The sequence below is a fragment of the Mobula hypostoma genome, chromosome 1, assembly GCF_963921235.1.
Source record: "Mobula hypostoma chromosome 1, sMobHyp1.1, whole genome shotgun sequence".
Taxonomy (NCBI): Eukaryota; Metazoa; Chordata; class Chondrichthyes; order Myliobatiformes; family Myliobatidae; genus Mobula; species Mobula hypostoma.
In genome coordinates, this window is record NC_086097.1 from 142,882,926 (window position 1) to 142,910,534 (window position 27,609).

Consider the following 27,609-nt stretch of genomic DNA (forward strand, 5'->3'; position numbering starts at 1 on the left):
CAGTTTTGCATCTTATCGATGTCCTGCTGTAACCTCTGACAGCTCTCCACACTATCCACAACACCCCCAACTTTTGTGTCTGCAGCAAATTTACTAACCCATCCCTCCAGTTCCTCATCCAGGTCATTTATAAAAACCATGAAGAGAAGGGATCCCAGAACAGATCCTTGAGGCACACCACTGGTCACCGACCTCCATGCTGAATATGACCCATCTACAACCACTCTTTGCCTTCTGTGGGCAAGCCAATTCTGGATCCACTAAGCAATGTCCCCTTGGATTCCATGTCCCCTTACTTTCTCAATAAGTCGTTGCATGGGGTACCTTATCAAATGCCTTGCTGAAATCCATATACACTACATCTACTACTCTACCTTCATCAACGTGTTTAGTCACATCCTGAAAAAAATTCAATCAGGCTTGTAAGGCAGCACGACCTGCTTTTGACAAAGCCATGCTGACTATTCCTAATCATATTATGCCTCTCCAAATGTTCATAATCCTTTCCTCTCAGGATCTTTTCCATCAACTTACCAATCAGATTCTTCCACTCACCTGTTCATTAGGGAAATTGTCCAGATTCTTCCACTCACCTACTCATTAGGGAAATTTTTACTGTGGCCAACTAGCCAACTAACTTCTATGCCTTTGGAGTACAGGATGAAACCAGAGCACTCTGAGGAAACTCACATGATCATGGAAAGAATGTGCCACTCCATAGATATGGCACTCGAGGTCATGATTGAACTTGGGTCACTGGAGTTGTGAGGCAGAAGATTTACTATATGTGTCACAGTGTTGCTCCGTGTTGGGTTTGGATTGGGTCAACTGTCAAAGGAATCATGTCCTTGGGCTTGGATCAGTCTTGATTGCCACGGTTGCGATCAGTTTTGGTTTTATATTCAATGAGATACCTGGATGTCTGGAATGCACTGCCTGGTTTGGTGGTAGAGGCAAATACATTAGGGGATTTTAAGATACATTTGGATAGGCACATGGGTGTAAGGAAGATGGAGGGATATTTGGAATGGTGTAGATAGGAGGGATTAGTGTTTTTGATTTGCTTTTAACTGTTTCAGCAGAACATTGTGTGCTGAGTAGCCTATTCCTGTGCTGTATTCTTCTATGAGAGCTCCAAAATCCAAAATTCAAAAACAGAAATTAAAATCTAACTTCTTTTGTTTCTAAACAAGGACATAGATTTGAAATGTGAAGTCTTGCCTATCTCTACAGATGCTGCCTGATTTGCTAAATGTTTCCAGCAATTTTTTTTGTAAAGGAAGAGAGAAGATGTCATTCTCTCAATCAATGTAGGAGTGAGATTACAGAAATATTATACTAACAATTTGTATTTGTGATGTCCGAGTACTTATATGTGTTAGAAAGAATTAAGAAATAAAATCAATAATTTGTACACTCACCATAGGGTCACTATGTACATTAGCAACTGGTTCAGCTGGTATACACTTCATTCTTGATGCAAACCGGAGTGTAGATAACTGAAACAAAAGAATGACACTATCAGCCTCCAAGGAGGAAGATGTTTATTTTGGTTTATACCTTTTAATTGCTTTCTGTAGTCATTATTATTAATGTGTGAGCTTAATGTATGTTGAAGAGTTATTGGATCACTTGTGCTCCAAAGTCAAAAGTAGTATTCAGCAGATCTCCATATTTACTAAAGTTCTAGATTTGGACTAATGATTAAAAACAAATGCTTTCCTAATAGCCTTTCTCCATACCAATACACTTTCTATCATCCTGCCACAGCTCAGACTAGAGTTGGAAAATGACACCTTCTAAATTTATGCCTTACTTTTAAACTAGGCAGTGCATTTACATAAGAACTACACGAGGAGTGCCTGCAGGGTGTCTAGCCACCCTCCTTATCAGGCAGGACAAAAAACAAGACCTGTCAAAGGATGGATGAACCCTCTCGTAGAGTCAATGGCTAGCTAGCAAACACATGCCATGAAGTGCAGAAAGGGCATCCCTTGGATCGAGGCTTGGTCTGACCATTCACTGTAACAGAACTTCCCCCAGCCGTCTTGGACCCCACCATGCCACTGGATCCGGTGGGGGGGGGGATGTCGAGAGGGTGGGTCTGGACCTGTGAAACCCCCTACTCACCTAAAATCCATTCACGCACACGCTCTTCCTTTCTGAGGAGTAGGGTATCCCCACTAACTGACTGAAAGGAACTATCATCATCCTGAGGGAGAGGGAGGAGGAGTTTCATTGGTGTTAAATCAATTTGTGTGCCATTTGCACTGAATGGGAAATATAACAATAGTGAAGATGATTTGCCATTCTTGGGATATATGCATTATTGACAGAACTGATTTTTAGTGCCAGTCCCAAAGAAGGTGATGCTAAGCCTCTTTCAACTGCTTACAGTAGTTTGATGCAAATGAACAGACTGTCTGGTTACCACAGAAGAAATCAAGAATTGGTTGTGATAATATTAGATCGTAGGCCACACTAGTTGTGTGAGGCAAGTTTCTTTTTTAGACTAAACTTGGATAACAGAAGGATGCTTGACAGCTGTGACAGGTACAAAGTAAAACCATGCAATGTAAATGACAACAAAGTTTCACTCCCAGATGAGCTCAATACCTTTTATGCTCACTCTGACCAACAGAACATGAAGGTCCCCACAACCCCCAATGACCCAATGATTTCAGTTTCTGAGACCAACCCAAGAGCACCCTTAGGAGGCTGAATTCATGGAAAGCATCTGGCCTAGACAGCATACCAGGCCAGGTACTGAAGACTTATGCTAATCATCTTGCTGGAGCATTTACAGATATTAACATTTCGCTTCGGCAGCCTGAGGTACCCACAAACAAAGGAGCTTAGGTCCCAACACCAGCTGCAGGAACATTCATTACCTCACAACCATCAGGCACCTGAGCCAGCATAGACAACTTCACTGACCAAAACTCTGAACTGATTCTACAACCTAATGACTCACTTTCAAGGGCAACTCATGTTCTCAGTAATTATTTTATTTGCACAATTTGTCTTCTTTTGCACATTGGTTGGCAGTCTTTGTTTATGTATAATTTTTTTACAAATTCTAATGTATTTTCCTGTAAATGCCTGAAAGAAAATTAATCTCAAGGTAATCTGTGGTAACATATACGGGTAACACCCTGGGAAAGGTCACTGTTAACATAATGGTCTTTCTGTAGAAGCAATGTTTGGGTTATGGTCAGAGATAACAAGTGCTTTGGAATGTGAGCTGGGTCCTTTGTTCGGTGGAGATGAAAAGGGAAGACGCTGGAGAGAACCGGTTGTAGGATTTGACCCGGTGGGGGACCGTGATTCGATGGAACAAGGTGCCTTAGTCAACTGAGGATTGGTGAATTTGACTTTTGGAAGAGTAGAGCTCCAATTTGTGCACATTTGACTGTTTAATTATAATGGGCCCTTTTTGTTTTTTCTTTCTTTTCTTGACTAATCGTTTAGTTAAGATTCATAAATATAATTCCTTTAAGCATATGCAGTGTGCTGTCTGTTATTTCTTGGCACTGAGTCGTAGCAGAGTAGCAAATCACACAGTATCCACACAAACCGGGGTTTGAGGTGGGACAGTCGTCTCAATCTATGGGTCTGGCAGGATTGGAGTATGTATTTCCTAGACTTTATGCAGCCAAGGAAACCAATGGAGTTTCATAAGTACTTTAAAAATAAATTTACTTGATTCTGACTTTAAAATAAGAGAATTGTGACAGATTCATAATCACATCAGGAGCATCAGTTTTTATTTATTCCCAGATTCTTTAAAAACTCTGAATGAAGAGTCACAAATGAATAATTAGTTCTCTAATTGTATCTCTCTCTCCACTTTCAAAAGTATTTTGGGATCTTGTTGAATTGAATTTTCCTGTAAAGAAATCATCAATAGGTTCTTTTTACCCAGTGGCCATATTTATTGCATGATCCAGATAGATATCTCAGGCAGATTGTCTGAGCTCACCACTGTCAGACCTGGACTATTCTCATCTGACATTTAGAGTCTTTTTATTTTGTAACAATAAGAACTGTTAGGTATCTGGAGATGAATCCTACTTTGCTCAGTGAACAGGCTGTTTAAAAATATTTAAGAGACACAAGTTCATAATCATGCCGGTGGACAGAAAAACACACAGGATCAAAGCCAAGCAATACATACATGTTGGCTTATAGACACAAATAATATCAAATTGATCATTTGATATAAACAAAGTTAGAAGAACCTCTCGTGGAAATATGGTTTGATAGAAGCACCAAGATGCATGAACTATGCTTGATTTCCTACTGTGTTGGATTGGAAGAAAGGCATTATAATCAGTCTCAACACCTTGGTTTAGGAAAGCAGAAAACTCATGCTGCTCTGCATAGCTGCAAAACATTTTTGTAGACTGTAGAAGTACTGCAGGTAGTTATTGGACTCCAGTAAAAGATAGTTAGGTAATGTTGTACATCAGTAGTCTTGGATCAGATGGACCAGGGAAGACAATCTCATATTCAATCATCAATATATACACTTGAAATTTTGTCATAGACCATATTTAACACCGAGAATTAGACATCAAATGGGACTGGTTCCTGACCCATATTGCTCATTTTGCCCCCATGGAACTGTGGGCTCTTTTATACATGTCGTATGGGAATGTCCAGGGGTTTTTGGTTTGTGGGGGAAGGTTATCGGTACTCTTACAGAACTAATGGGGGTACAATTACCAATGGACCTTGCTGTACATCTTCTAAATGATGACTCCCACCTTTCCCTTATGGAAAAAATATGCAAAGTCTGGCTGGCAGGCCTGACTGCAGCTAAGAAGATTGTAGTTCAGCGTTGGAAACCTCCCCATGATATTTCAAGTACTCACTGACTTCGGAGCTTTTTGGACATTTCTTACCTGGAACTATCATCAGCAAGAGTAAATGATGCACGACCAAACGCAATCTTAATGTGGACAAATTTGATATCTAACTCAAAAGATCTTCTGTTAAAAAATAGGAATGCTCTGTGTATGCACTACTATTCAGTTGGTTGGTGGAGGGGCGAGGGATGGGGGAGAGAGGGGTGGAGGGGCGAGGGATGGGGAGTGAGGGGTGGAGGGGTGAGAGATGGGGAGAGAGGGGTGTAGAGGGAGTGGGGATGAGGAAGAGGATGAGGGGTGGAGGGGGGATGGTGATGAAGGTTGGGGGGGGTGGCTGGGTTAAACAGTCAAAATGTAATCGGCAACTGATTATATTGAATGTAATTTGTTGATTTTGCAATTAAAAAAATGATTAGAAAAAAACAATATAATAAAGGTACTTAAACTGTAATTGCTGTTCTCCCCCACTACGCTATGACATTTTCTGTGACACCTATCACTCATTTCGCTATACAGATACATATTCTCATTCATTCTCTCTCCCTCTCCCTCCTCACTTCCACTTCAGTTCACCAGGTTCTGATATGTCTGTTAGGAACAACAATCTGCAGCAGGTTAGATGACAGATGTTTGATGGAACAGATGGGGTGTGGATGGAATTTTGCACTTCATCCATCTCTTATGTGATTCATTTGTGTGCTCTTGACAACTTTCTTTGCTGTTGATTCCTTTTTATCGACCGCCATCCTTCCACATTGTTACATGCTCTTCTCACACATATCTAGGAAAAGCAGGCTGTTTCAATGACAATTTGTCCATCTTAAACATCCATAGGTTCCACATTTAGTTACATTGTGAACTATTTAATCTGTGACAATTTGTCAATACTTGCATGGCAATATCTTCAAATTTTACAGTGCTTAGATGGACAGAGTGAATTAGTGTGTTGTTACTTCTTTACTTGCAGGTCAAAATCTTAGAATTTCCCACCTGACAGCAATGTGGAAGCACCATTGTACATGGATTGCAGTGATTCAACCTGAGGACTTTTTATCATATCACTAAGACATAAAAACAGAAGGCCATTAGATAATGGATCTCCCATTTTGACAATGACTTTAAGAAAAACATAGTCAAAGGAACAATGACAAATCTACGTTTTCCCATAAGGTCCTTACCGTTTCCTCAATTTGAGCAGCCTCTCCATAGATATTTGCTACCAAGATTGTGTTGCAGGTTCCACCTAGAATATTGAGAAGTGACTGTTATAATACTGCAGGCTCAAACTAAAAGTTGAAGGTTTTACATTAATTGTTGTATTGCTTCCACTCATGAGAGAAAAGTATCTGAAAATAGATGATATAAATATATAAAAAGAACATGTCCTGGAAACTGAAGGCCTTTGCTTGTTCAGCGGCATATTGTTGGGAAATTAAGTAGCAGATTAGGTCAAAGGGTCATGTGGTACAGTATAGACTAATCAAGCACGTAAGGGCAGTGCAGTGGTGCAGCTGGTAGAGCTGATGCTTCGTAGAACTAGAAGTTTGCACATGTTTGCTGTCACTGCTTGGGTTTCCTCCCACATACAAGTTGGCAGGTATCCTGGCTCCTGTAAATTGCTCCTGGTGTATAGATGAGTGGTAGACTCTAGGGAAGCTGATGAGAACATAGTGAGAATGAAAAAGACCATTATTTAGTGGAGAACAATTGAGAAAACTTTGGAACGAATCAGAGGAAATCCTTTCATGGGTAGGACACCCACATTATATGTTTCCTTGGCACATTCTCCTGGTACCACTACAATGGCAGAGGTACAGTAAATTAAAGCTTTATTTTAATTCTCAATACCTAGGTGGGAAGAGAAGGATAATAATAAAAACCTGTTCATCCTTGTTAAGAAGTTGAAGACTGAATGAGTGCTTGCTAGTTCACTTCTGTTAAAATTCATCTCCATATTGGGCAGGAGTCATAAAGGTCGTGTAAGACAAGAATAACAACTTTCCTTCCCTAAATACAGTAATATTAGTAAGTGGTTGAGGTTTAACCGCAATATGAACAGGTTTTTATTCCCAATTTAAAAAAAAACACACAAACTTTAAATTTAGGATTTCCATAATAGGACTAAGATATCTTTGCTGGATTTCTAGTCCAGGTCTCTGGATCACTAGTCTAAATATAGCAATATACTAATACTCATTTTGTCTACTGCCAAGTTGAGGCTAGAAGCAGGTTAGAGGATAACACCTTGTATTCCATTTTGGTAGACTCCAACTTGAAAGCATTAAAATTGATTTCCCAAGCTTCCAGTAATCTCTCCTCTCTGTAACCCTGCCCCTTTGTTTTCCATTATCCCTCTGGCCCCATTGCCCCTCCCCCACCCATCACCCTCACATTCCCCACCTCATTCCCTTTATCTCGTGGTCCATTACCTCTTCTATCAGATTCCATCTTTTTTAAGCCCTTTGCCTCTTCCACGTATCACTTCCCAGTATCACACATCATTCCCATTTCTCCCAACCACCTGCCCCCCACCTATCTATCTTGTCCCTCTCAGTTAGATTCACCTATCACCCACTAGTTCAAGGACCTTTCCCCCTCCCCACAACTTTCATTGTGACTTCTGCCCTCTTTCTTTTCAGTCCTGATGAGGGGTTTCGGCCAAAATACTGACTGTTTACTTCTCTGCATAGATGCTGCTGGATTTGCTGAGTTCCTTCAGCATTTTTTTGTGTTGACCTTATTTCATTCAATTAATTTCTGATGCTTCTGTGCATTCACTGCTTCTTCTACATGCTTACCTATGGAATCCTTCAGTACATGTGTGAGTTTGCTCTGTCTAAATGGAATATGTTCTCTCTTGGAATCAGTAAGAGCAATAATGGTCTGCTCAAGGAAGGAGAGTGACTTATTGATGTACATAGCTTCTCGCATCACTTGTCCTTCAGACTGAAATAACAAAAAAGAAGTTAGTCCAGATTAAAAGGATATGATATAATGGTTATATTGTTATTTGTGTTTTGTTTCTGATTTATTAGTGGCAGGGAAATCAAACATTTTACAATTTGGATTTCATGTTTGCCTTATTTCATTCAGAGTTCTGCTTTTCTTTCAATATTTTTATTAGTTTCTACATAAAAGAATACAGAGTACAAAGAAGTATATATAAAAGTAGAAACAAACTGAGTTAGTCCTGACGAAGGGTCTCGGCCTGAAACGTCGACTGCGCCTCTTCCTATAGATGCTGCTTGGCCTGCTGCGTTCACCAGCAACTTTGATGTGTGTTGCTTGAATTTCCAGCATCTGCAGAATTCCTGCTGTTTACCAATTACATTATATCTATTCATAATAACAATCTCATTACCCCATATTCATGTAGGTTAGTCAAAGTAATATTGAAATATACTAATTTATTACAAAAAAAATCTAACCCCTACCAAGACCGAAGCTGTTTATTAAGGAGAAAAAGAAGTAAAATACCTTCTCGTATAATAAAAATTAATAATATCCAACATCTAAATTTAAACAATGAATTAAGGGTTTTGAAAATTTTGAAAATAATTCGGAAAGGGTCCCCACAATGTTTGAAAGTCTTGACGAGATTCAGAAATTGAACAACGAATCTTCTCTAAATCTAAGCATGACATAACATCGCATAACCATTGAGCATGAGGAGGAGGAGAAACATCTTTCCATTTAAACAAAAGTGCCCTCCTAGTTATAAGAGAGCTAAAGGCCAAAATATGCAAATCTGATGTCTTCAACTTGATATCTTGTCCAGCTGTCAGAGGACGGTGGCTAGGAACAGACCCAAGTGTAAGACACAGACACTGTACTAGGGACAGGACTAGGATACAGGGGGATGACAAGGACATGGACAGGAAAACTAGGAACCTGGAACAGGACTGAACAAGAGAGCTAGGAGCCCGGGCTTGGACTCCGAGTCAGAGACTGGACAAGGACCTAGTACCTGGGTCTTGCCTCTGGCTCGGACCCCAGAACTAGGCAAGGATGAGGCTTGGCAGGCAGGCAGGACGAGGCTGGAGTCTTCAGGCTAGAAGCTAGAGGCTAGAGACTTGGCTTGGCTTGGCAAGAGGCTCGAGGCTAGAGGCTAGAGTCTACAGGCTCGAGGCTAGGCAAGAGACAAGGCGAGGCTTGGCAGGAGGCTGGAGACTTGAGACTAGAGGTGAGGCTGGAGGCTTGAGGCGAGGCGAGGCTGGAGGATCGAGGCGAGGCGAGGCTCGAGGCGAGGCTGGAGGCTCGAGTCTTGAGGCGAGGCAAGGCTGGAGGCTGGAGTCTTGAGGCGAGGCAAGGCTGGAGGCTGGAGTCGTGAGGCGAGGCAAGGCTGGAGGCTGGAGTCTTGAGGCGAGGCAAGGCTGGAGTCTTGAGGCGAGGCGAGGCTGGAGGCGAGGCAAGGCTGGAGGCTGGAGACTTGAGGCGAGGCTGGAGGCGCGGATCACCACCCGACAGAGGCAAGGGACAGGAAGGGACAGAACCAACTCCAGGTGACGGCAAGACGGCCTGGTTTACTTGGGTGGAGGCGAGGGACAGGAAGGGAGCTAGGTACAGGGTGGCTCCAGGACCAGGCAGCAAGACAAGGCAAGGCAAGACAAGAACTTCAGGCAAGGTGAGAGTTACCGGCAAGGCTAGGCAGGGCTTCTGGCAAAGCAAGGCGAGACAGAACTTCAGGCGAGGCGAGAGTTACCGGCAAGAGAAAGCAGGGCTTCAGGTGAGGAAACAGAAGGCAGAGGAAGGGATCCAAGGAGTAAGGACAAGAACAATCCAGCAATCATGCCCTGATCTCTGGAGGTATTTATGCAGCCAGCCCCAACTAGCATCAGCTGCCTCAATTAGCTCAACAAGGACAGAAACAGGGTAGATAGGAAAACCTGGAGCAAGGGTCGATGACCGGACCGTGAACCGGAATACGGACTTCATGGACCGGACCATGACACCAGCAACGATACCGAATAGGGCCGTCAGAGGATTAGGTTTAAAATTGACTTTGAAAAGCACAGAAAAAGTTTGAAAAACTTCCTTCCAATATTTTTCAAGACACGGACAAGTCCAAAACATATGAATTAATGAAGCTTCTCCAATATTGCATCTGTTACAGTAGGGAGATATATCCAAATAAAAATGAGTTAGCTTATCTTTAACCATATGGACTATGTACCATCTTAAATTGTATGAAGGAATAGTGAGCACATAGCAATGACGTATTAACCAGTTAAAAAATTTCATTGCAAGTTTCCTCAGATATTGATGTCTTTTAACTGCACGGTGCAAGTTGATCTTCCAGAGCAGGGATCTGTATTCTTTGCATCAAAGATATAGGATGGATAAGGAGAAGATGGACAACTTCCCATTATCATTGTTGATCTTCATTTATCTCTGGACCAAAACTTCGAAAAACAGATGAGGTGGTCATTTATTCCATTGCTGTTTGTGTTACCTCATGTGCAAAATCATTACCGAATTTATCGACAGTATAAAGAAACACCAAAATGTACTAGAAAATAATGAATATGCTTAAAGCTATGGCAGGAAAGATGGCCTAACATTGGATAAATAGTGTGCTATTTTTCCTTTCAGGCAATGGACTGTTAACACTCTTAGTGGTTCTATCTCATCTGAAGATACCACTATTTACTAATATGCTCATTAAAGTACACAAGTCCTGTTTTGGGTAGCTTGACCACAAATGTCTGCCCTGGAGATTTACCATCTGGGTAAAAATCAGAATGATGCATTTGATGGTCACTCACTCCTGTCTTTCCTAAACGTTCAGAACCTGCAAGATCCACCATGTTGAGTTTTGAGGTCAAGTACTTGACTTCTGAAGCCTCCTTCCATCGGGTCTGCAAACCAAGAATATTAAGGTATAATTAAGAGGCTTTACTAAAAATTTAACTTGTGGAAATAGCAATCAACTGAAAGACAAGAGTTAAGTGCTTGAATAGATGAGGGATGTATTATTCCTTCATCAGCTTTCCTGATTTGCTCAGTTGCTAGTAACAATCAGTAGATATAGGTCCTCCATAGAATACCCAACTTATTTACATACCAAAGAGCACCTGGGAGACCAGCAGGATGAATTTGCTTAGTGCCATGGGGCTATAGGAATCTTCTAACAAATGGGAATATGGTTCATCGCAATATCCTAATGGTTGAGTTAAATGTCATGGTTTAACTACACATTGCCCTTGGTTGATCTTTCTTTTTACTAAAGTACATTTTTGGGTATTTCTGACAGGAATGGAACCTTGTTATAACTTGGAGAGGACATGTATCTCACAACCTCAGTGAATGTTGCTCAATATTTACTTCTGAGGCACCATAAACCAGTACCTTAATAATATCCCCTATATGAACAAGATATTCAAGTTTTCTGTATATACGCCTTTTCAACATTCTCAAAGTGTCATAAGGGGGCATTGGGAGTGGACCCAAATGCAAGACACAGACACTGAAGTACTAGGAACAGGGCTTGACTAGAGGGCAGGAACAAGAACACAGACTTGGGCTAGGACATTGGCTAGGAAAGCGGGACCAGGACAAGGAACTGGGAACTAGGAGCCTGGGCTTAGACTCCAAGCTGGAGACTGGACAAGGACCCAGAACCTGGGTCTTGACTCGGGCTCGGACCCCGGAACTAGGCGAGGACATGACGTGGCTACAGGACTGGACATGGCTTGGGTTCTTCGAGGTGAGGACATGACGAGGCTTGGGTTCTTCGAGGCAAGGACATGATGAAGCTTGGGTTCAGACTCTGAGCCAGAGATTGGACAAGGACCCAGAACCTGGGTCTTGACTCAGGCTCAGACTCCGAAACTAGGCGAAGACATGATGTGGTCTTGGGAGACAGGACTAGGCAAGGCTACAGGACAGAATGAGAGGCCCCTGGGCAGGATGAGGGAACTCCAGTACAGGACGAGAGAACTCCAGCACAGGACGAAGCACATTGACAGGACGAGGCACATTGACAGGATGAGGCACATGGACAGGACGAGAACATGAAGCCTTGACTTGGTACTCAGGAACAGCCGAGCCTTGGACTTGGGATGACAGGAACCTCGGAACCTTGGACTCAGGACGACAGGAGTGCAGAACACAGAGCAATGGTCTTGGGGAGGACAAGAACACAGAGCCTTGGTCTAGAGCATGGGAACATGGAGCCTTGGACTTGAGAGACAGGAACACAGGGACATGGAACACAGAGCTGTGACCCCTCCTTGGGAACAGGACTTAGGGCCAGGACTTGTACACGGAACACAGAGCCAGGACACCTCCTTGGGAACAGGACTTGGGGCTGAGGCCTGACACAGAATACTGAAAATGATGAGATGGTTCCCAACACTAGGTAGCAGCAAACGGCTGGACCTACCTAGCGAAGGCGTGGACACAGAGACGGTACCCAACACTAGGTAGCGGCAAACTGCCGGACCTACCTAGCGAAAGTGTGGACACAGAGACAGTTCCAACTCAAAGATAGACAGTTCCTTATCTTGACACAGCAAAGCTCTGGTGGTAGAACTTGACAAGGTTGCAGGCAGAGCTCCAGGCACAGGCTGCAGGCAGGGCTCCAGACACAGGCCACAGGCAAGGCTTCAGAAGGAAGGGGAAGGGAAGGGAACAGTCCAGCCTCAGGGTAACGGGAAAGACGGCCTGGCTTATCCCACAGAGGTGCGGACAGGATACTGACGAGACAAACCAGCACCCACACTTGAACCCAGGCCCAGCCCCAAGATGAGCATCAGGTGCCTATGATTAGGCCCAACTGAAACAAGGGACAGTCGGAAGACCCGGAGTCCACGGACCAGACCGTGAACCAGAACACGGACTTCACGGACCGGACCATGACACAAAGGCAGATTGAGAAAACCTCTAAGACTAGGTACATATCCATGTCACTTTGTTCCAAAATCTGCTGAACACATAGAGGAGTAGGAATAGTTACAATTGAATTTATTTAATTCAATCAGCTCATCCTGTTTTTGAATAAAAGCACAAAAAGGTTGAAAATGTTATCCTTCTTCATCCTAAGGGTCATTTTGCTGAGATAAATGAAGTAAATTCTGATGACTATTTGTAAGATTTATGAACACCTTCCCCTTACAATTTCCCTTTCAACAATTGAATGACCACCTGGTTCGACTAGTGTTCTCAACCCAGAAGGACTGGTGACACTCAAGGCACATGACATCCCAATAATAGCATTTTCTTTATTTATCGCTAGGGGAAATTAGGGAAGAGTAATAAATAAGGAAGGTACGTCTTTCTAAACTGCTGGTGAAGGTACCCTCAGTTTTGAAGGGCAGGGAGCTTTAGTTTTTAGAACAGTTGATTACGAAGGTGGTGATAGATTTGGATGCTTTCCAATTTAGATGGAAAATGGTGGTGTTCCCAAGTATTTGTTTCCCCTGTATTCCTGACCATACAGGCTTGGAAGCTGTTGTAGCCAAGACAGGAAACTGCAGTGTATTTTGCAGTTGGTAAATTACATAGCCATGGAGTGCTAGATGAGGAGATAGTGAATGTCTAATGTGACAAGTTCATTGTGAAGCACTGCTGGATACCTAACCACTGGTTTGCTGTAGTTATGTTGATACTTCATCACACACAGTAGCATAGCAGTCAGCACAAAACACTTTCTTACAGGATTCGATTCCCACCGCTATCTATGAGGAGTATGTACATTCTCCCTGTGACCATGTAAGTTTCATCCAGGTACTCCTGTTTCCTCCCACAATCCAAAGACATACCGTTAAGGTTAGCGAGTTTTGGGCACGCCACATTGGCGCTAGAAGCATAGCAACACTTGGAGGCTGCTCAGCACAATTCTTGCTGATTTGTTTTGATGCAAACAACACATTTCATAGTATATTTAAATGTATATGTAACAAATAAAGTTAAACTCTCAGCGTTTATCCTGGGATGTTTTACTTGGAGGATTGAGTAAAGGCAATATCACTTGGTGTCAAGGGAATATGATTAGATTCTTTTGTTAGTGGTAGTCATTGCCTGACACATATGGCTTGGATATTTAATGTAGCTTTTCCATCTGTATGTCTTGTGTTGCAGGTATGGTCTGTTTTATATTCTGAGGAGCTATAGGTTGAATTTAACTTCCTGTGATATTGGTGAACATCCCATTTTTGATTTTGTGATAGAAGAAAGTTCATTGATAAAGATTGTTGGGTTTAGTTGTGACACATTTACAGCTGTTCAGGTTGGCTAATAACGCTACTGTTTATCTCGCTTGGGAATTTGTGAATTATTATTACTAATGTTAAATAATTGGATCATTTCTTAATGCATGCATTACTAAATGACAATAAAAGAGGACTGTGTGTCTTCATAATGTAAAAAAAATAGAAACCTGTTGGAATTCACTCTACTTCACATCACACCAGCTTGTGCGTTTATCCTGTTGTTTCATTTGAAGAATTTAAATAAATTTGTTTAGGTGGCTTTTAGGTAATAAGAATCTATGCATGTTGGGAAATTAATAAAGGCTGCAGGGCAAAGAGATGGCATCTCAGCTTACCTCAACATATATTGTAAAGATGCAGTGAGATCTGGAAGAGTTCGTATTCATTGAATGGGATGCAATAATTCTGTTGGTTTCGCCCTGTGACACGAAAGAGTTGCAGTCTCAATAAAAACCACAAGGGTCAGAGAGGAATTACAGGGTAAGCAAGTCAATAATGCTGCTACAAATATAAGGATACGATACAATACAGTGGATTCTGGTTAATTGGGACACATTGAGACCAGTACATTTTGGCCAAAATAAGCAGCTGCTCCAATTAGTGAAAGTTTCATGGAAATAGTTAAAAAGGTGTAAGAAAGACATTACTGTTTAACTGAGTAAAAAAAAACTATGTATTTAAATGAAACATAGAACAAATTAGAGCACTACCAATACTACTACAGTACCATAAAAAAGTGTATTAGTTCTGACGGATATCGACGGAGGAATTCATTCAGTATACACTGTACATGAACAATATCAGAGCAGACACCTAGTGCAGAAAATGACTTTGATGATTGCATCCCCCAAATCTCAAAGGTTCAGAGGTCCAATTTAATGTCAGGGAAATGTATACAATAAACATCCTGAAATGCTTTTTCTTCACAAACATCTACGAAAACAGAGAAGTGCCCCAAAGAATGAATGACAGATAAACCTAAGAACCCCGAAGTCTCCAGCAGCTCCCCCTCCCGTGCGAAAGCGGCAGCGAGCAACAATCCCCCGTCCCCCCACCGGCAAAAAAAAGCAAGCATCAGCACCATCTCCAAGCACTCGAGCGTGAGCAAAGCAATAGCAAAGAAACAGATTTGCAATTACCCCAAAGACTTTGCATTACACCCAGCCTTCGACATACCGCAGATTCTCTCACTCCCTAATAAGGGAGAAAAAGGTGTCTCCATTTTCCCAGTGAGATGGGGAGACACAACAAACAACTCATTGGTTTATGATGTTAGAAGTCCATTACATCACTTTTTTCAAGCTCTGTGCCCGAAGATCGCAAAGATTCTGGGTTTTCAGGTCCACAGCAGATATCCTGACTCCCCAGCGACACACGGGTCTCCTGTTGTGACACCAATCCTCGATCCGCCCATTTCCAGAGCCCCGAGATCTTAGGCTTCTGAATTCAAGCTGGACTCTTAGACCGAACCCTTGGCATGCTGAACAACAGCCAGTCCTGAAACCCTGAGAACGGGTTCCATTCCCGCAAAGAACCAAAGTCATTTTTATTTTCATTATAACATTAATAATTGTCTCTGTCTGGCCTCATCTCAATAATTTCTCCTTCGGCTCCTCCCATTTCCTTCAAACCAAAGGTGTAGCCATGGGTACTCGCAAGGGTCCCAGCTATGCCTGCCTTTTCATTGCCTATGTGATTGTTGATACCTTCAAATTCTTCGTATTTCCTAACTTGCTGAAGTAGCAAAATCTTTTCATTTTCTCCCTGGCTTTTTCTGCCATCTCCAATCCTGAATGCGTGAAATTCAGGATTGTGTTACTGCTTATTTCTCGCTAACTATTAGTGACAAAAATCATTGCTTTTTGAACAAAAATACATGCAAGTGACACTATTTAGAAACTGTTCACTCTAAACACAGTGTAGTGCCTAGAAGTGCATGCGACTGACGCCAGTTAGAAACTACTCAACAGTCTTCTGGCCAAATTAAGTGGCATAGTGTCCCAAGTAAATTTAGGGAATCCTGGCTATTTACTCAATTAGTTTTTGTTCTTTAAGAGTTGTCCCAAATAAGCAGCTGCCCAGATTAACCAATGGCCCCTAATTAAACATAACCTACGGTATACTGAAACATGACATTTTAATTATTGCACAGCAATACATGCTCCAACCTACAGGCAGTTGATCTTTGATAATTTTGCTTATGGAGTCAGCGTTTAGTGAATTATTCTCAGAGTGTGCTAACTAAACTGCCATTTCCGTTGCACTATATTTTAGAAGTTTGATCAATTAATTTTGCACCGTTACCCACTTCCGCAATTAGTTTCCTGACATATCAGATCCCAAAGAATATGTTTAATTATGGCTACTGAGATATTGAGAAACCCAGTTATGCCACCGACTGCTGGTCTTACTAGTGCATTTTGCATTAGACTGAAAGTGGTGACACAGCTGGACAGGATGGCAAAGAAGGATTTTGGTACACTGGTCTTCATCAGTCAAAGCACTGAGTATAGAAGTTGGGATGTTATGTTGTAATTGTGCAATATATTGTTGAGACTGCATCTAGAATATTGACTAACAGACTGAGCCAGTTCCCCTCCACCACCACTTTCCTCTGTCTGGCAGAACTGGTCCTCATCTCAATAATTTCTCCTTCTGCTCATCCCATTTCCTTCAACCCAAAGGTGTAGCCATGGGTACTCACAGGGGTCCCAACTATGCCTGCCTTTTCATTGCCTATGTGAAACAGTCCATGTTCCAAGCCCACATTAGGATCACTCCCAACTCTTCCTAAGCTACATCAACAACTGCATTGGTGCTGCTTCCTGCACCCATGCTGAACTCATCGATTTCATCAACTTTTCCTCCAACTTCCACCCTGCGTTCAAATTTAGATGCACCTCTCTCTACTATTTCTCGATCTCTCTGTCTCCATCTCTGGAGACAGTCTATCTACTAATATCTTTTATAAACCCACTGACTCTCACAGCTATCTGGACTATACCTCTTCCCACCCAGTCACTTGTAAAAATGCCATCCCTTTCTCTCAGTTCCTCAGGCTCATTCCAGAACAACTGAGATGTTCCCCTTCAAAGAAAGGGTCTTCTCTTCCTCCACCACCAACGCTGCCCTTACCCACATCTCTTCCATTTTGCACATATCTGCCCTCATCCCATCCTCCTGCCACCATACCAGTGATAGGGTTCCTCTTGTCCTCACCTACCACCCCACTAGACTCAGTGTCCAGCACATAATTCTCCATAACTTCCACCATCTCAAACAGTATCTCAGTACCAAGTACATCTTTACTCCCTCCTCATTTTCTACAGGATCGCTCCTTATGTGACTCCCTTGTCCACTCGACCCTCCCTACTGATCTCCCTCTTGGTACATATCCTTGCAAACAGAACAAGTACCACACCTGTCCCTACCTCCTCCCTCACTATCACAGTCCTTCCAGGTGGGGCGACACATCACCTGTGAGTCTGATGGGGTCACCTACTGTGTTCAGTGTTCCCGGTGTGGCCTCATATATAATCAGTGAGATCTGACGAAGATTGGCAGACTGTTTCACCAAGCACCTTCACTCCGTCCACCAGAAAAAGTGGGATCTCCCGGTGGCCACCCATTTCAATTCTACTTCCCATTCAGATTCTGACATGTCAGACCACTTGCCTCCTCTACTGCCAGGATGAGGCCACACTCAGGATGGAGGAGCAACACCTTGTACTCCCTCTGGGTGGCCTCCAACCTGATGGCATGAACATCGATTTCTCAAACTTATGGTAATGCCCCCCAGCCCACCTCCTTCACCATTCCTCATTTGTGTTTCCCTCTCTCACCTTATCTCCTTACTTGTTCTTCCCCTCTCTCTTTTGCTCCTCCCCCTTCCCTTTATTCCATGGTCTTCTGTCCTTTCCTATCAGATTCCCTCTTCTCCAGCCCTTTACCTCTTTCACCAAACAATTTCCCAGCTCTTTACTTCACCCCTCCCCCTATCCTAGGAGGAGGAGAAGATGGCAACGTGACACAGTGCGCAGCGGCCACTCCGGTGAATGATATCTGTAATCTGTCAAGTAGGGTGCCGTGCACAATCCTGATTTGATGGAGCCAGACGTGAGATCACGGAGGAACGTCAGGAGAAACTTCTGAAATGCCTTCTTCGCTGCTACTGCTACTGTGTGATCCAGAATCTCCAGAGGAGAAGGCTCCAAGTCGTCGGGGCCAGGGTCGAAGCGCTCAGCAGAGATGGTGCTTGGTGCTCGGCGTCAGAGGGCTGGTCAGAGGCTCGAAGTTTTAGGATGGACTCAGAGTCGGCTGTGGTCGGGTGCTTCCAATGCATCGGCAGTTGTCGGCGCCTGGAGGTTTATGGCAGGGAGAGTTTCTCCCTTTTGCTGCCTGCTATCGGGACTATCGGGAGTCGATCGGAACTTTGAGATTTTTTTTTACCACATTCATGGTCTGCTCTTTATCAAATTACGGTATTGCTTTGCACTGTTTGTAACTATATGTTATAATTATGCGGTCTTGTCAGTGTTAGTCTTTGGTTTGTCCTTTTTTTTGTGATATCACTCTGGAGGAACATTGTATCATTTCTTAATGCATGCATTTCTAAATGACAATAAACGAGGACTGAGTGTCCTTATAATCTAACCTAATCCTGGTTTCACCTATAAACTGCCACCTTGTACTTCTTCCTCCACATGCCCCACCTTCCTTCTCTGACCTCCCCCTCCTTTCCAGTCCTGAAGATGAGTCTTGGCCCAAAACCTCAGCTGTTTACTTTTTTCCATAGATGCTGCCTGACCTGCTGAGTTCCTCTAACATTTTGTGTATATTACTTCGGATTTCCAGCATCTGGAGATCTTCTTGTGTCTGCAATATTGTATATAGTTTTAGTCATGGCGAGTAGGAGAATAAGGGGTGATCTTATAGATGTGTATAAAATCATGAGGGGCATGATTTTGTGTGAATGTGAATGCACACTGTCTTTTTCCCATGCCTGAGGATTCTAAAAGAACATGGGCTTAGGGTCGGGGGGTGGGGGGGGGGGAGATATAGTAGGAATGTGAGGAGCAACCTTTTCACCAAGGGGGTTGGGGGGGGGGTAGTGTCGGTACATACATGGAATGAGCTGCCAGAGAAAACGGTTGAGGCAGGTACATTAGCAGCACTTTAAAGACATTTAGATAAGTACATGGATAGGGAATGATTAAAGGAATAGGGTCAAGTACAGCCAAATAGTTCAAACTTTAAACATCTTGGTAGGCATTGATTGATAAGGCTGAAAGGCCTGTTTCTGTGCTATATGACTCTGACTCTGTGTCCAACGTCATTACTGACACTTATATTCCATTTGTGAATTCATTTGGACAGAATAGTAGTAATAAACGTACAATTAGTTTCTTCTCCTAGGCTCTCCCAAAAGACCCCAATCACATTGCTTAAACCCATTTAATGCAACAGAATTGTGGTAGATTAGTAACAATGCATGATCAAACTGAGTGCTCACAGAGCTCATTTAGAGCTAATGAAATTATACCTGCATTAAGTGTACAGAAGCATAAGCGTATGGATCAAAATGGTAAAGTGCCCCCGTGGACTGAACTATATAGAGATCAATTTATACAAAGAAGGATGCACTAAACGTAATTCTTACTTGGTGCACTAAATGCAGTTTGCCAGCAGCACCAGCAACAAAGCAAGAACACCTACAAGAAGAGGAAATAAGGACTTTCTCATGTATTGTGGTTCTCTTCCTTTTGAAAGCAACAGAACATGACCTGCATATTTATAGTTGCCTGTTATGCTGAGCTCACAGATGCTATATCATTCATGAGCTGGACACTGGGAAGTCGGTCAACTCATCTTACAAGCAGTTTCCACTGTGATCAAAGAAATTTCAGTGGAGGCAAACTGAAAATAGGATGGATGTGGGATGGGCAGGGATGGGGGAGTGTTGAGGTGTTCTAGTCTCCTCATAGAGGCCCCTAGTGCTATGAAGCAGCACATTTGGGCTCTATGCCACAAGTGTGTCAATGCCATAAGTAACCGGATCATTGAAACTACAGAGCATAATATTTCCACATATACAGAGTTGCTGCAGTCTGAAAACTGTGGTGAGGAGATCAGTAAATAAAAATAAGTGTGGGCAAGTCAGCGCTTAGAAAAGTAATTTCTCAGAGGAAACTTCACCTATGGTTGCAAACTTGCTATGTGGCTTGATCTTCCTTTTAGTTAGGTCAGAGATCATGAATTTTCTGGTAGAAAGGAAGTAATAAGTGCTTCATTTATTGGTGATGTTATTGTAAATATGAATGACCTCGCAGAAATAACTCCCACACTGGGCTGAATTACTTCTGGAATTGACAGATCGAGTTTCCTAACAGGACCCTTAGTTGGAAATAGTCATAAACATATCAAATCTTAAATACAGTAATATTTTTGAGCATGATTTACTTATTAAAAAATCAGTCTGAGCAATTTCTAGGGAGTATTCACACTTTCTTATGGTTGCAAAGTATGTGTAGCAGTGGATTATTAACCTTGAATGAAGTGCTACAGAATGTGCAATGTGATGCATAAGACAAGGTGGGTGTGGTTTATTCCAGGGCTCATTACTGGTTTGTTCTGGAAGTTTATTCATGTTATATTGCAGACCAGCTATCAGCTTGCCACAATAAATCTTTAAAGCAGTGACAACCTTAAATCAAGAATTGTTGTTTACAACCAATATTACTTACCTTATTTCGAAAGTCAAAGTTAAAAGTTCAAAAGTAACTTTATTATGAAAGTACATACAGTATATGCCACCATGTACTACCCTGAGATTCGTTTTTTTGCAGGTATTCTCAGGAGATACTAAGAAACACAAGAGAACCAATGAAAAACTACATACAAAGACAGACAAACAACTAGTGTGCATAAGTAGACAAACTAAACAAATACAGGGAAAAAAACTAATAATAATAAATATATAATATAGAAAACATGATTTGCAGAGTCCTTGAAAGAGAGTCCATAGGGTGATTAAAGTTATTTATGCTGGTTCAAGAGCCAAATGATTGATTGGCAATAACTGTTCCTGAACCTGGTGGTGTGGAACCTGAGGCTTCTGTACCTACTCTCTGATACCAACCGTGAGAAGAGAGCATGACTTTGATGGTAGGTGTCCTTGATGATGGATGCTGCTTTCTTGTGGCAGCACTCTTCGTGGTGACGTTCAATAGTGGGGAAGGCTTTTCCTGTGATAGACTGGGATGTCATCACTACTTTTTGTTAGGTTTTCGGTTCATGGGCATTGGTGTTTCCATCCCTGGCCATGGTGCAACCTGTCAGGATACTCTCCACTGTGTATGTATAAAGTTCAAAGCTAGGATGCCATTTTCTGATTTTCTTCTGATGATAAGAGCCCTTCGTCGCCGAATGAACATGCATAGAAATCATAGGCGCAGACTTTTGTGTAACAAATATGCAAGACAAATTGCTTACTTAGATGTTCATGCAGAACACCATCCCTGCCCCCATAAATTAAGTGGCTCCTAGTTGAATTACTTCATCTTCCCACATGGTGGCAGTGGGTTGCTTTGGTACAGAATTTCTTTGAGCACATCAAACTTCTGGATAGGAATGGAAGCACAAGGCCAATATTCCAATTCTTTCTTTTTATTCTTGATATTCTAATTTTGAATCTATCAACAGTTGAGTTACACTGATAGTGGGTGTAGAAGTACTGTGGTAACCAGTCATGGTGGCCCTCCGCTGGTCTAGGGTGACCATGGATGTTGAGTAATAGAGGAGACCTCTATTGCAAAGGTCACAGCTATAAGTGATCTCAGCTCTGCTGGAGATGCAGTGTTCCTTTCTAAGGGCCCGTTACTCTTCTGCCGCTTTCAGGATTTTTTCCTCACCTGGTGTATTTTCAGAATGCTTCTCCACTGGGTGCGGTCAGCTACAAGTTCCTTTTAGGACTTAATGCTGATATCCAGCACCTTCATGTCCCATTTGCAAACAACTTTGTAGTACAGTTGTTGGTAGTCAGTGGTTCTCTTGTCTGAAGCCAGCTCACCATAGAGGATGTCTTTTGGGATGTGACTGTCTTGCATGCGGCGGATGTGGCCCAGCCAACACAGCCAATGTTGACTGAACAGGGTGTATATGCTTGGGATGCTGGCGAGAGAGAGAGAACCTCAGCACTGGGTACTCTGTCTCACCAGCGGATGCTCAAGATGCGATGAAGGCACCTTAAAAGGAAGCTGTTGAGCCTTCTCTCCTGCTTAGCATACGTTGTCCAGGTCTCACTGCCATACAGCAGTGTGCTGTTGACCCAAATGTTGTACACTGCTATCTTTGTTTTTATTGAGAGATTAGAATTCTCCCAGAGTCGTGGTGAGGCGGGTAAGAATTGCAGCTTTCCTGATGAGCTTGTCAATTTTTGTGTCTAAGGAGAGGTTGCCACTGATGGTGTACCCTAGGTATGTGAACTGACAAACAACATTCAATTTGTAGTTATCAATGGTAATGACTGGTGGTGCCACCACATCTATCCCAAGACATTTTTCTTTTTCAGGCTGATAGTCAGACCAAATTCTTTGCAGGCCTGAGAGAAGTGACCTATCAAGCTCTGGAGGTGTTGTGGACTGTGGATTGCGACTGCTGCATCATTAGCAAACAGCATGTCTCTGATCATAGCCTCTCGCACTTTCATTTTCGCTCTTCGGTGAGGTTAAAATGCTTGCCATCTAATGTAGTGTGGAGGTAGAACTCCTCTATTGCAGTGCCAAATGCATGCTTCAGAAGAAGGACAGAAGATCCTGACGAGTACTGGGATGAGAACATAGCCTTGCTTAACATTACTGTTTATGTCAAAGGGCTCCGAAGAGCTACCTTTGTACTGCACAGTCTCCTTCATGTTGTTGTGGAAGAATTTGATCATGCTTTGCAGTCTTGGCAGACAAATTTTCTCTCTCTGCCAACTCCAGAAGAAGTGCAGAGAACAAAAGAAGCCCTTCTATGTTACGCTTATTGATCTCACCAAAGCATTTGACTCAGTCAGCAAAGAGGGCAAGTGCAGAACATTGTCATCGGTCAGCAGACACAGGCTCTTTTGGAACCTCTCCAAGGTAGGCTGCCCACCAAAATTGCAGGGTAAACAGCATTCCTGGTCTTATTGGCCAAATCATCAAGAATAGGTAGAAGAGGTAAAAGGCTGAAGAAGGAAGAATTTAATAAGAGAGGACAGTGGATCATGGACTTCTTCTGTTTTTCCATCCTCCATTCTGGTTACCCTTTCAACCCTTCTCTTCTCCTCACATGCCCATCACTTCCCTCTTGTCCCTCCCCTCCTTCTTTATGGTCCACTATCTTCTCCAATTAGATTCCTTTTTTGTCAGGTTCTTCCACCTATCACCTCCCAGTTTCTTACTTCATCCTCTCATCCACCCATCCACCTTCTCCCTCACCTGGTCTCACTTATCACCTGTTAACCTGTGCTCCTTTCCCTCCTCCTTAATCTGGCTTCTGCCCCCCCTTCCTTTCCAGTCCTGATGAAGGGTCTTGGCCTGAAATATCAACTACTTATTGCCCTCCATAGATGCTGCCTGACCTGCTAAGTTCCTCCAACATTTTGTGTGAGTTGCTTAAGATTTCCAGCATCTGGAGAATCTCTTGTGTTTATAAGTGGATCCAAAATTGGCTTGGTGGCAGAAGGATGTTTTTGTGATTGGAAGCTGTCTGACAGGAATTGGTGCTGGGATATTGCTGTTTGTAATATACAATATGTAAGCTTGGATGTGAATAGAGTAAGTATGATTTGTAAGTTTGCGGATGACATGAAAATTACCAGGTTTTGGAAAGTGAGTAAAGTTACCTCAGGGTACAGCATAACATAGATCAGTTGAAAAGTTGGGCAGAGTGTTGTCAGATAAAATTTAATCATAACGAGTGCATTTTAGGAAGACAAATACAGGTAGAACATATGCAGTTAATGTCACTGAGGAATGGTGATGGACAGCGGGTTCTTGGGATTTAAGTCCATAGTTCATGAAAGTTGTAACACAGGTAGATAGAATGACAAAGAAGGCAAGTAGTATGCTTCATTCATTGAGATGCAGAATATAAGAGTTGGAATATTATGTTGCAACTTCACAAAACTCTGGTTGGGCAAAACTTTGAATATTTTGTATAGTTCTGGTCTATATAGTTCTATTAAAAAGATTATGAGATGCCTATATAGGGTGTAGCTAAAATCTGTTTCTTCTGGTACGGATATAATAGACAGGAGGGTATAGTTTTAAGATTAGAAGTAGGAGTTTTAAAGGGAATTTGAGTGGTAGGTTGTTTGACAAAAAAGGTGGTTGATAACTGGAATGTATCATCTGCCAGAGGAGATGGTAAAATCAGGTATAATTACTACATTTGAGAGGTGTTGAAGGCCAAAGGGACTATTACTGTAATGCACAACTTTATGACTCAACATATGTGTGGCCAGAGAAGGGCATGGGCATGGTGGGCAGAAAAGCCTGTCTTTGTGCTACACAAATTTATAATTATGATCAATAAAGGGTTGTGGGTGAGGAGGAAAAAAAGGCAAAGCTTCAATCAGAGAGTTCTGTTATTGGGGTCATTTGGCCCATTCATCATGGCTGATCCATTTCCCTCTCAGCTGAAGTCTCCTGCCTTTTCCCCATAACCTTTCATGCCCTGACTAATCAAGAATCTATCAACCTCTGCCTTAAACATACCAAATGACTTGGCCTCCACAGCTGCCTATGGCAACAAATTCCAGAGACTCACCAATCTCTGGCTAAAGAAATTTTTCCTCCACTCCATTCTAAATGGACATCCTTCTATAATGATGCTGTGCCCTCTGGTTGTAGAACTCCACCCCCCCCCCACACCACCACCACCATAGGAAGCATCCTCTCCATTTCCACTCTGTCGAGACCTTTCAACATTCGATAGGTTTCAATGAGCTCCCCCCTCATTCTTCTGAATTCCAATGTGTGCAGGCTCAGAGCATGAATTGGTCCTCATATAGTACCCTTTCATTCCGAGAGTTATTCTCGTGAACCTCCTCTGAACCCTCTCCAATGTCAGCAGATCCCTTTTTAGATAAGGGACCCAAAACTGCTCACAATACTCCAAGTGAGGCCTTACCAGTATTTGACATTATAGCCTTGCTTTTATATTCTAGTCCTCCCAAAATGAATGTGAACATTACATTTGCCTTCCTTACCACTAATTCAACCTCCAAATTAATATTTAGGGAATCCTACCCAAGGACTCCCAAGTCCCCTCGCACTTTGAATTATTGAATTTTCTCTCCATTTAGAAAATGGTCTACACTTTTATTTCGTCTACTGAAGTGCATGACTAGACACTTCCGCACGTTGTATTTCATCTGCTACTTCTTTGCTTATTCTCCTAGTCTGTTTATGTCCTTCTGCTGCCTCCCTTCTTCCTCAATGCTACCTGCCACTCCAACCATCTTCGTATCCTCCACAAATTTGGCCACAAAACCATCAATGCTGTCATCCAAGTCATCAACATATATCATGAAACGAAGCGGTTCCAACACAGACCCTCGTGGAACACCACCAGTCACTGGCAGCCAACAAGAAAAGGCTCCCTTTATTTTCACACTTTGCCTGCAATGCTCTATTCATGCTAGTATCTTTCTTGTAATACTATGGACTCTTAACTTGTTAAGCAGCCTTACGTGCAGCACCTTATCAAAGGCCTTCTGAAAATCCAAGTATACATCATCCACCGATTCTCCATTCTTGATCCTGCTTGTTATTTTGGTAAAGAATTCCAACAGATTTATCAGGCAAGATTTTCCCTTAAGGAAACCATGCTGACTTCAGCCTTTTTTATCATGTGCCTCCAAGTATCCCAAAGCCAGATCCCTAATAATTGACTCTGGCATCCAACCACTGAGGTTAGATAAATGGGCCTATAATTTCCTTTCTTCTGCCTCTCTCCCTTCTTGAAGAGTGAAGTGACAATTACAATTTTGCAGTCTTCCAGAACTATGCCAGAATCAATTGACTCTTGAAAGATCAAGACTAATGCTTCCACAGTCTCTTCAGCCACCTCTTTCAGAAACCTGGAGAGTAGACCATCTGGTCAGATGACTTATCTACCTTCAGACCTTTCAGTTTCCCAATCAACTACTCCCCAGAAATGGCAACTTCACTCATTTCTGCCTCCTGACACTTGAACTTCCAGCATACTCCTAGTGTCTTTCACAGTGAAGTCTAATGCAAAATACTTATTCAACACACCCATAATTTCCTTGTCTCCCCACCTCACTCCCCCCCTCCCCCACCAACCATTACTACCTCTCTGGCATTATTTTCCAGTGGTCTGATATCTACTTTCGCTTTTTTTTACTCTTCATGTAGCCAAAGAAACCCTTGGTGTCGTCTTTAGTATTATTGACTAGTTTACCTTTGTATTCCATCTTTTCCTTCTTTATGACTTTTTTAATTGCCTTGTATTGGTTTTTAGAAGTTTCTCAATCCTCTAACTTCCCACTAATTTTTGGTTTATTATATGCTCTCTCTTTAGCTTTTATGTTGGCTTTGACTTCCCTTGTCAGTCACGGTTGCATCATCCTGCCTTTAGACGTCTTCTTTGGCATTTATCCATACTGCGCCTTCCAAATTGCTTCCAGGAATTCCAGCCATTGCTGCTGTGCTGTCATCTCTTCTAGTATTCCCTTCCAATCAACTTTGGCCAGCTCTTCTTACGTGCCTCTTTAAATCCCTTTACTCCACTATAATGCGGATACATCTGATTTTAGCTTCTCCCTCTCAAATTGCAGGGTGAATTCTATCATACAGTATAATGATCACTGGCCCCTAAAGGTTCCTTTACCATAAACTCTCAAATCAATTTTGGTTCACTGCACTACGCCCAATCCAGAATAACTGATCCTTAGTGGGCTCAACCACAAGCTGCTCTAAAAAGCCATCTTGTAGGCATTCTACAAATTCCCCCTCTTGGGATCCAACACCAACCTAATTTTTCCAATCTACCTGCATATTGAAATCCTCCCATGATTATCGTAACATTGCCCTTTTGACATGCTTTTTCTATCTCCTGTTGTAATTTGTAGCCCACATCGTTTCTACTGTCTGGAGGCTGGTGTACAACTCCCATCAGGGTCTTTTTACCCTTGCTGTTTCTTGGCTCTACTCACAAGGATTCTACAGGTTCCATTCCTATGTCACCTCTTGCTTTCTTTTTTTAAAATTTTTAAATTTTTTTTTTGCTCAACATAACAAAACTTTCAATTTCCAGATACATTTACATTTACATTTCTTCCCTTCACAGATATCAAGTATCAGAACTCTCCAATACTAGACTTACAATAGAAAGTAAAACTCCACTTTAAAACGAAACTGCGTCATGAGACGAATACGCAGCATAATGGAGTAACTGTCGAATTAACTGACGAACTAAACTGAAACTAACTGCGTCACAACAGTGGTTTCCCTTTATGTACCTGTTGAGAACAT

General features: G+C 42.3%; 1 protein-coding gene across 2 annotated transcripts in view; it reads right to left on the bottom strand.

The window, feature by feature from the left end:
* Positions 1 to 27,609, bottom strand: part of kif9 (kinesin family member 9) — a 103,194-nt gene that overhangs the window by 39,692 nt on the left and 35,893 nt on the right. For both annotated transcript variants that reach the window (XM_063057188.1, XM_063057198.1), the window contains 5 exons: positions 14,419 to 14,502; positions 10,637 to 10,729; positions 7,670 to 7,817; positions 6,050 to 6,114; positions 1,422 to 1,499 (listed from right to left, as the gene is read on the bottom strand). In XM_063057188.1, the coding sequence (XP_062913258.1) occupies positions 1,422 to 1,499; positions 6,050 to 6,114; positions 7,670 to 7,817; positions 10,637 to 10,729; positions 14,419 to 14,502 (468 nt within the window). The remainder of the gene's footprint in view (positions 1 to 1,421; positions 1,500 to 6,049; positions 6,115 to 7,669; positions 7,818 to 10,636; positions 10,730 to 14,418; positions 14,503 to 27,609) is intronic.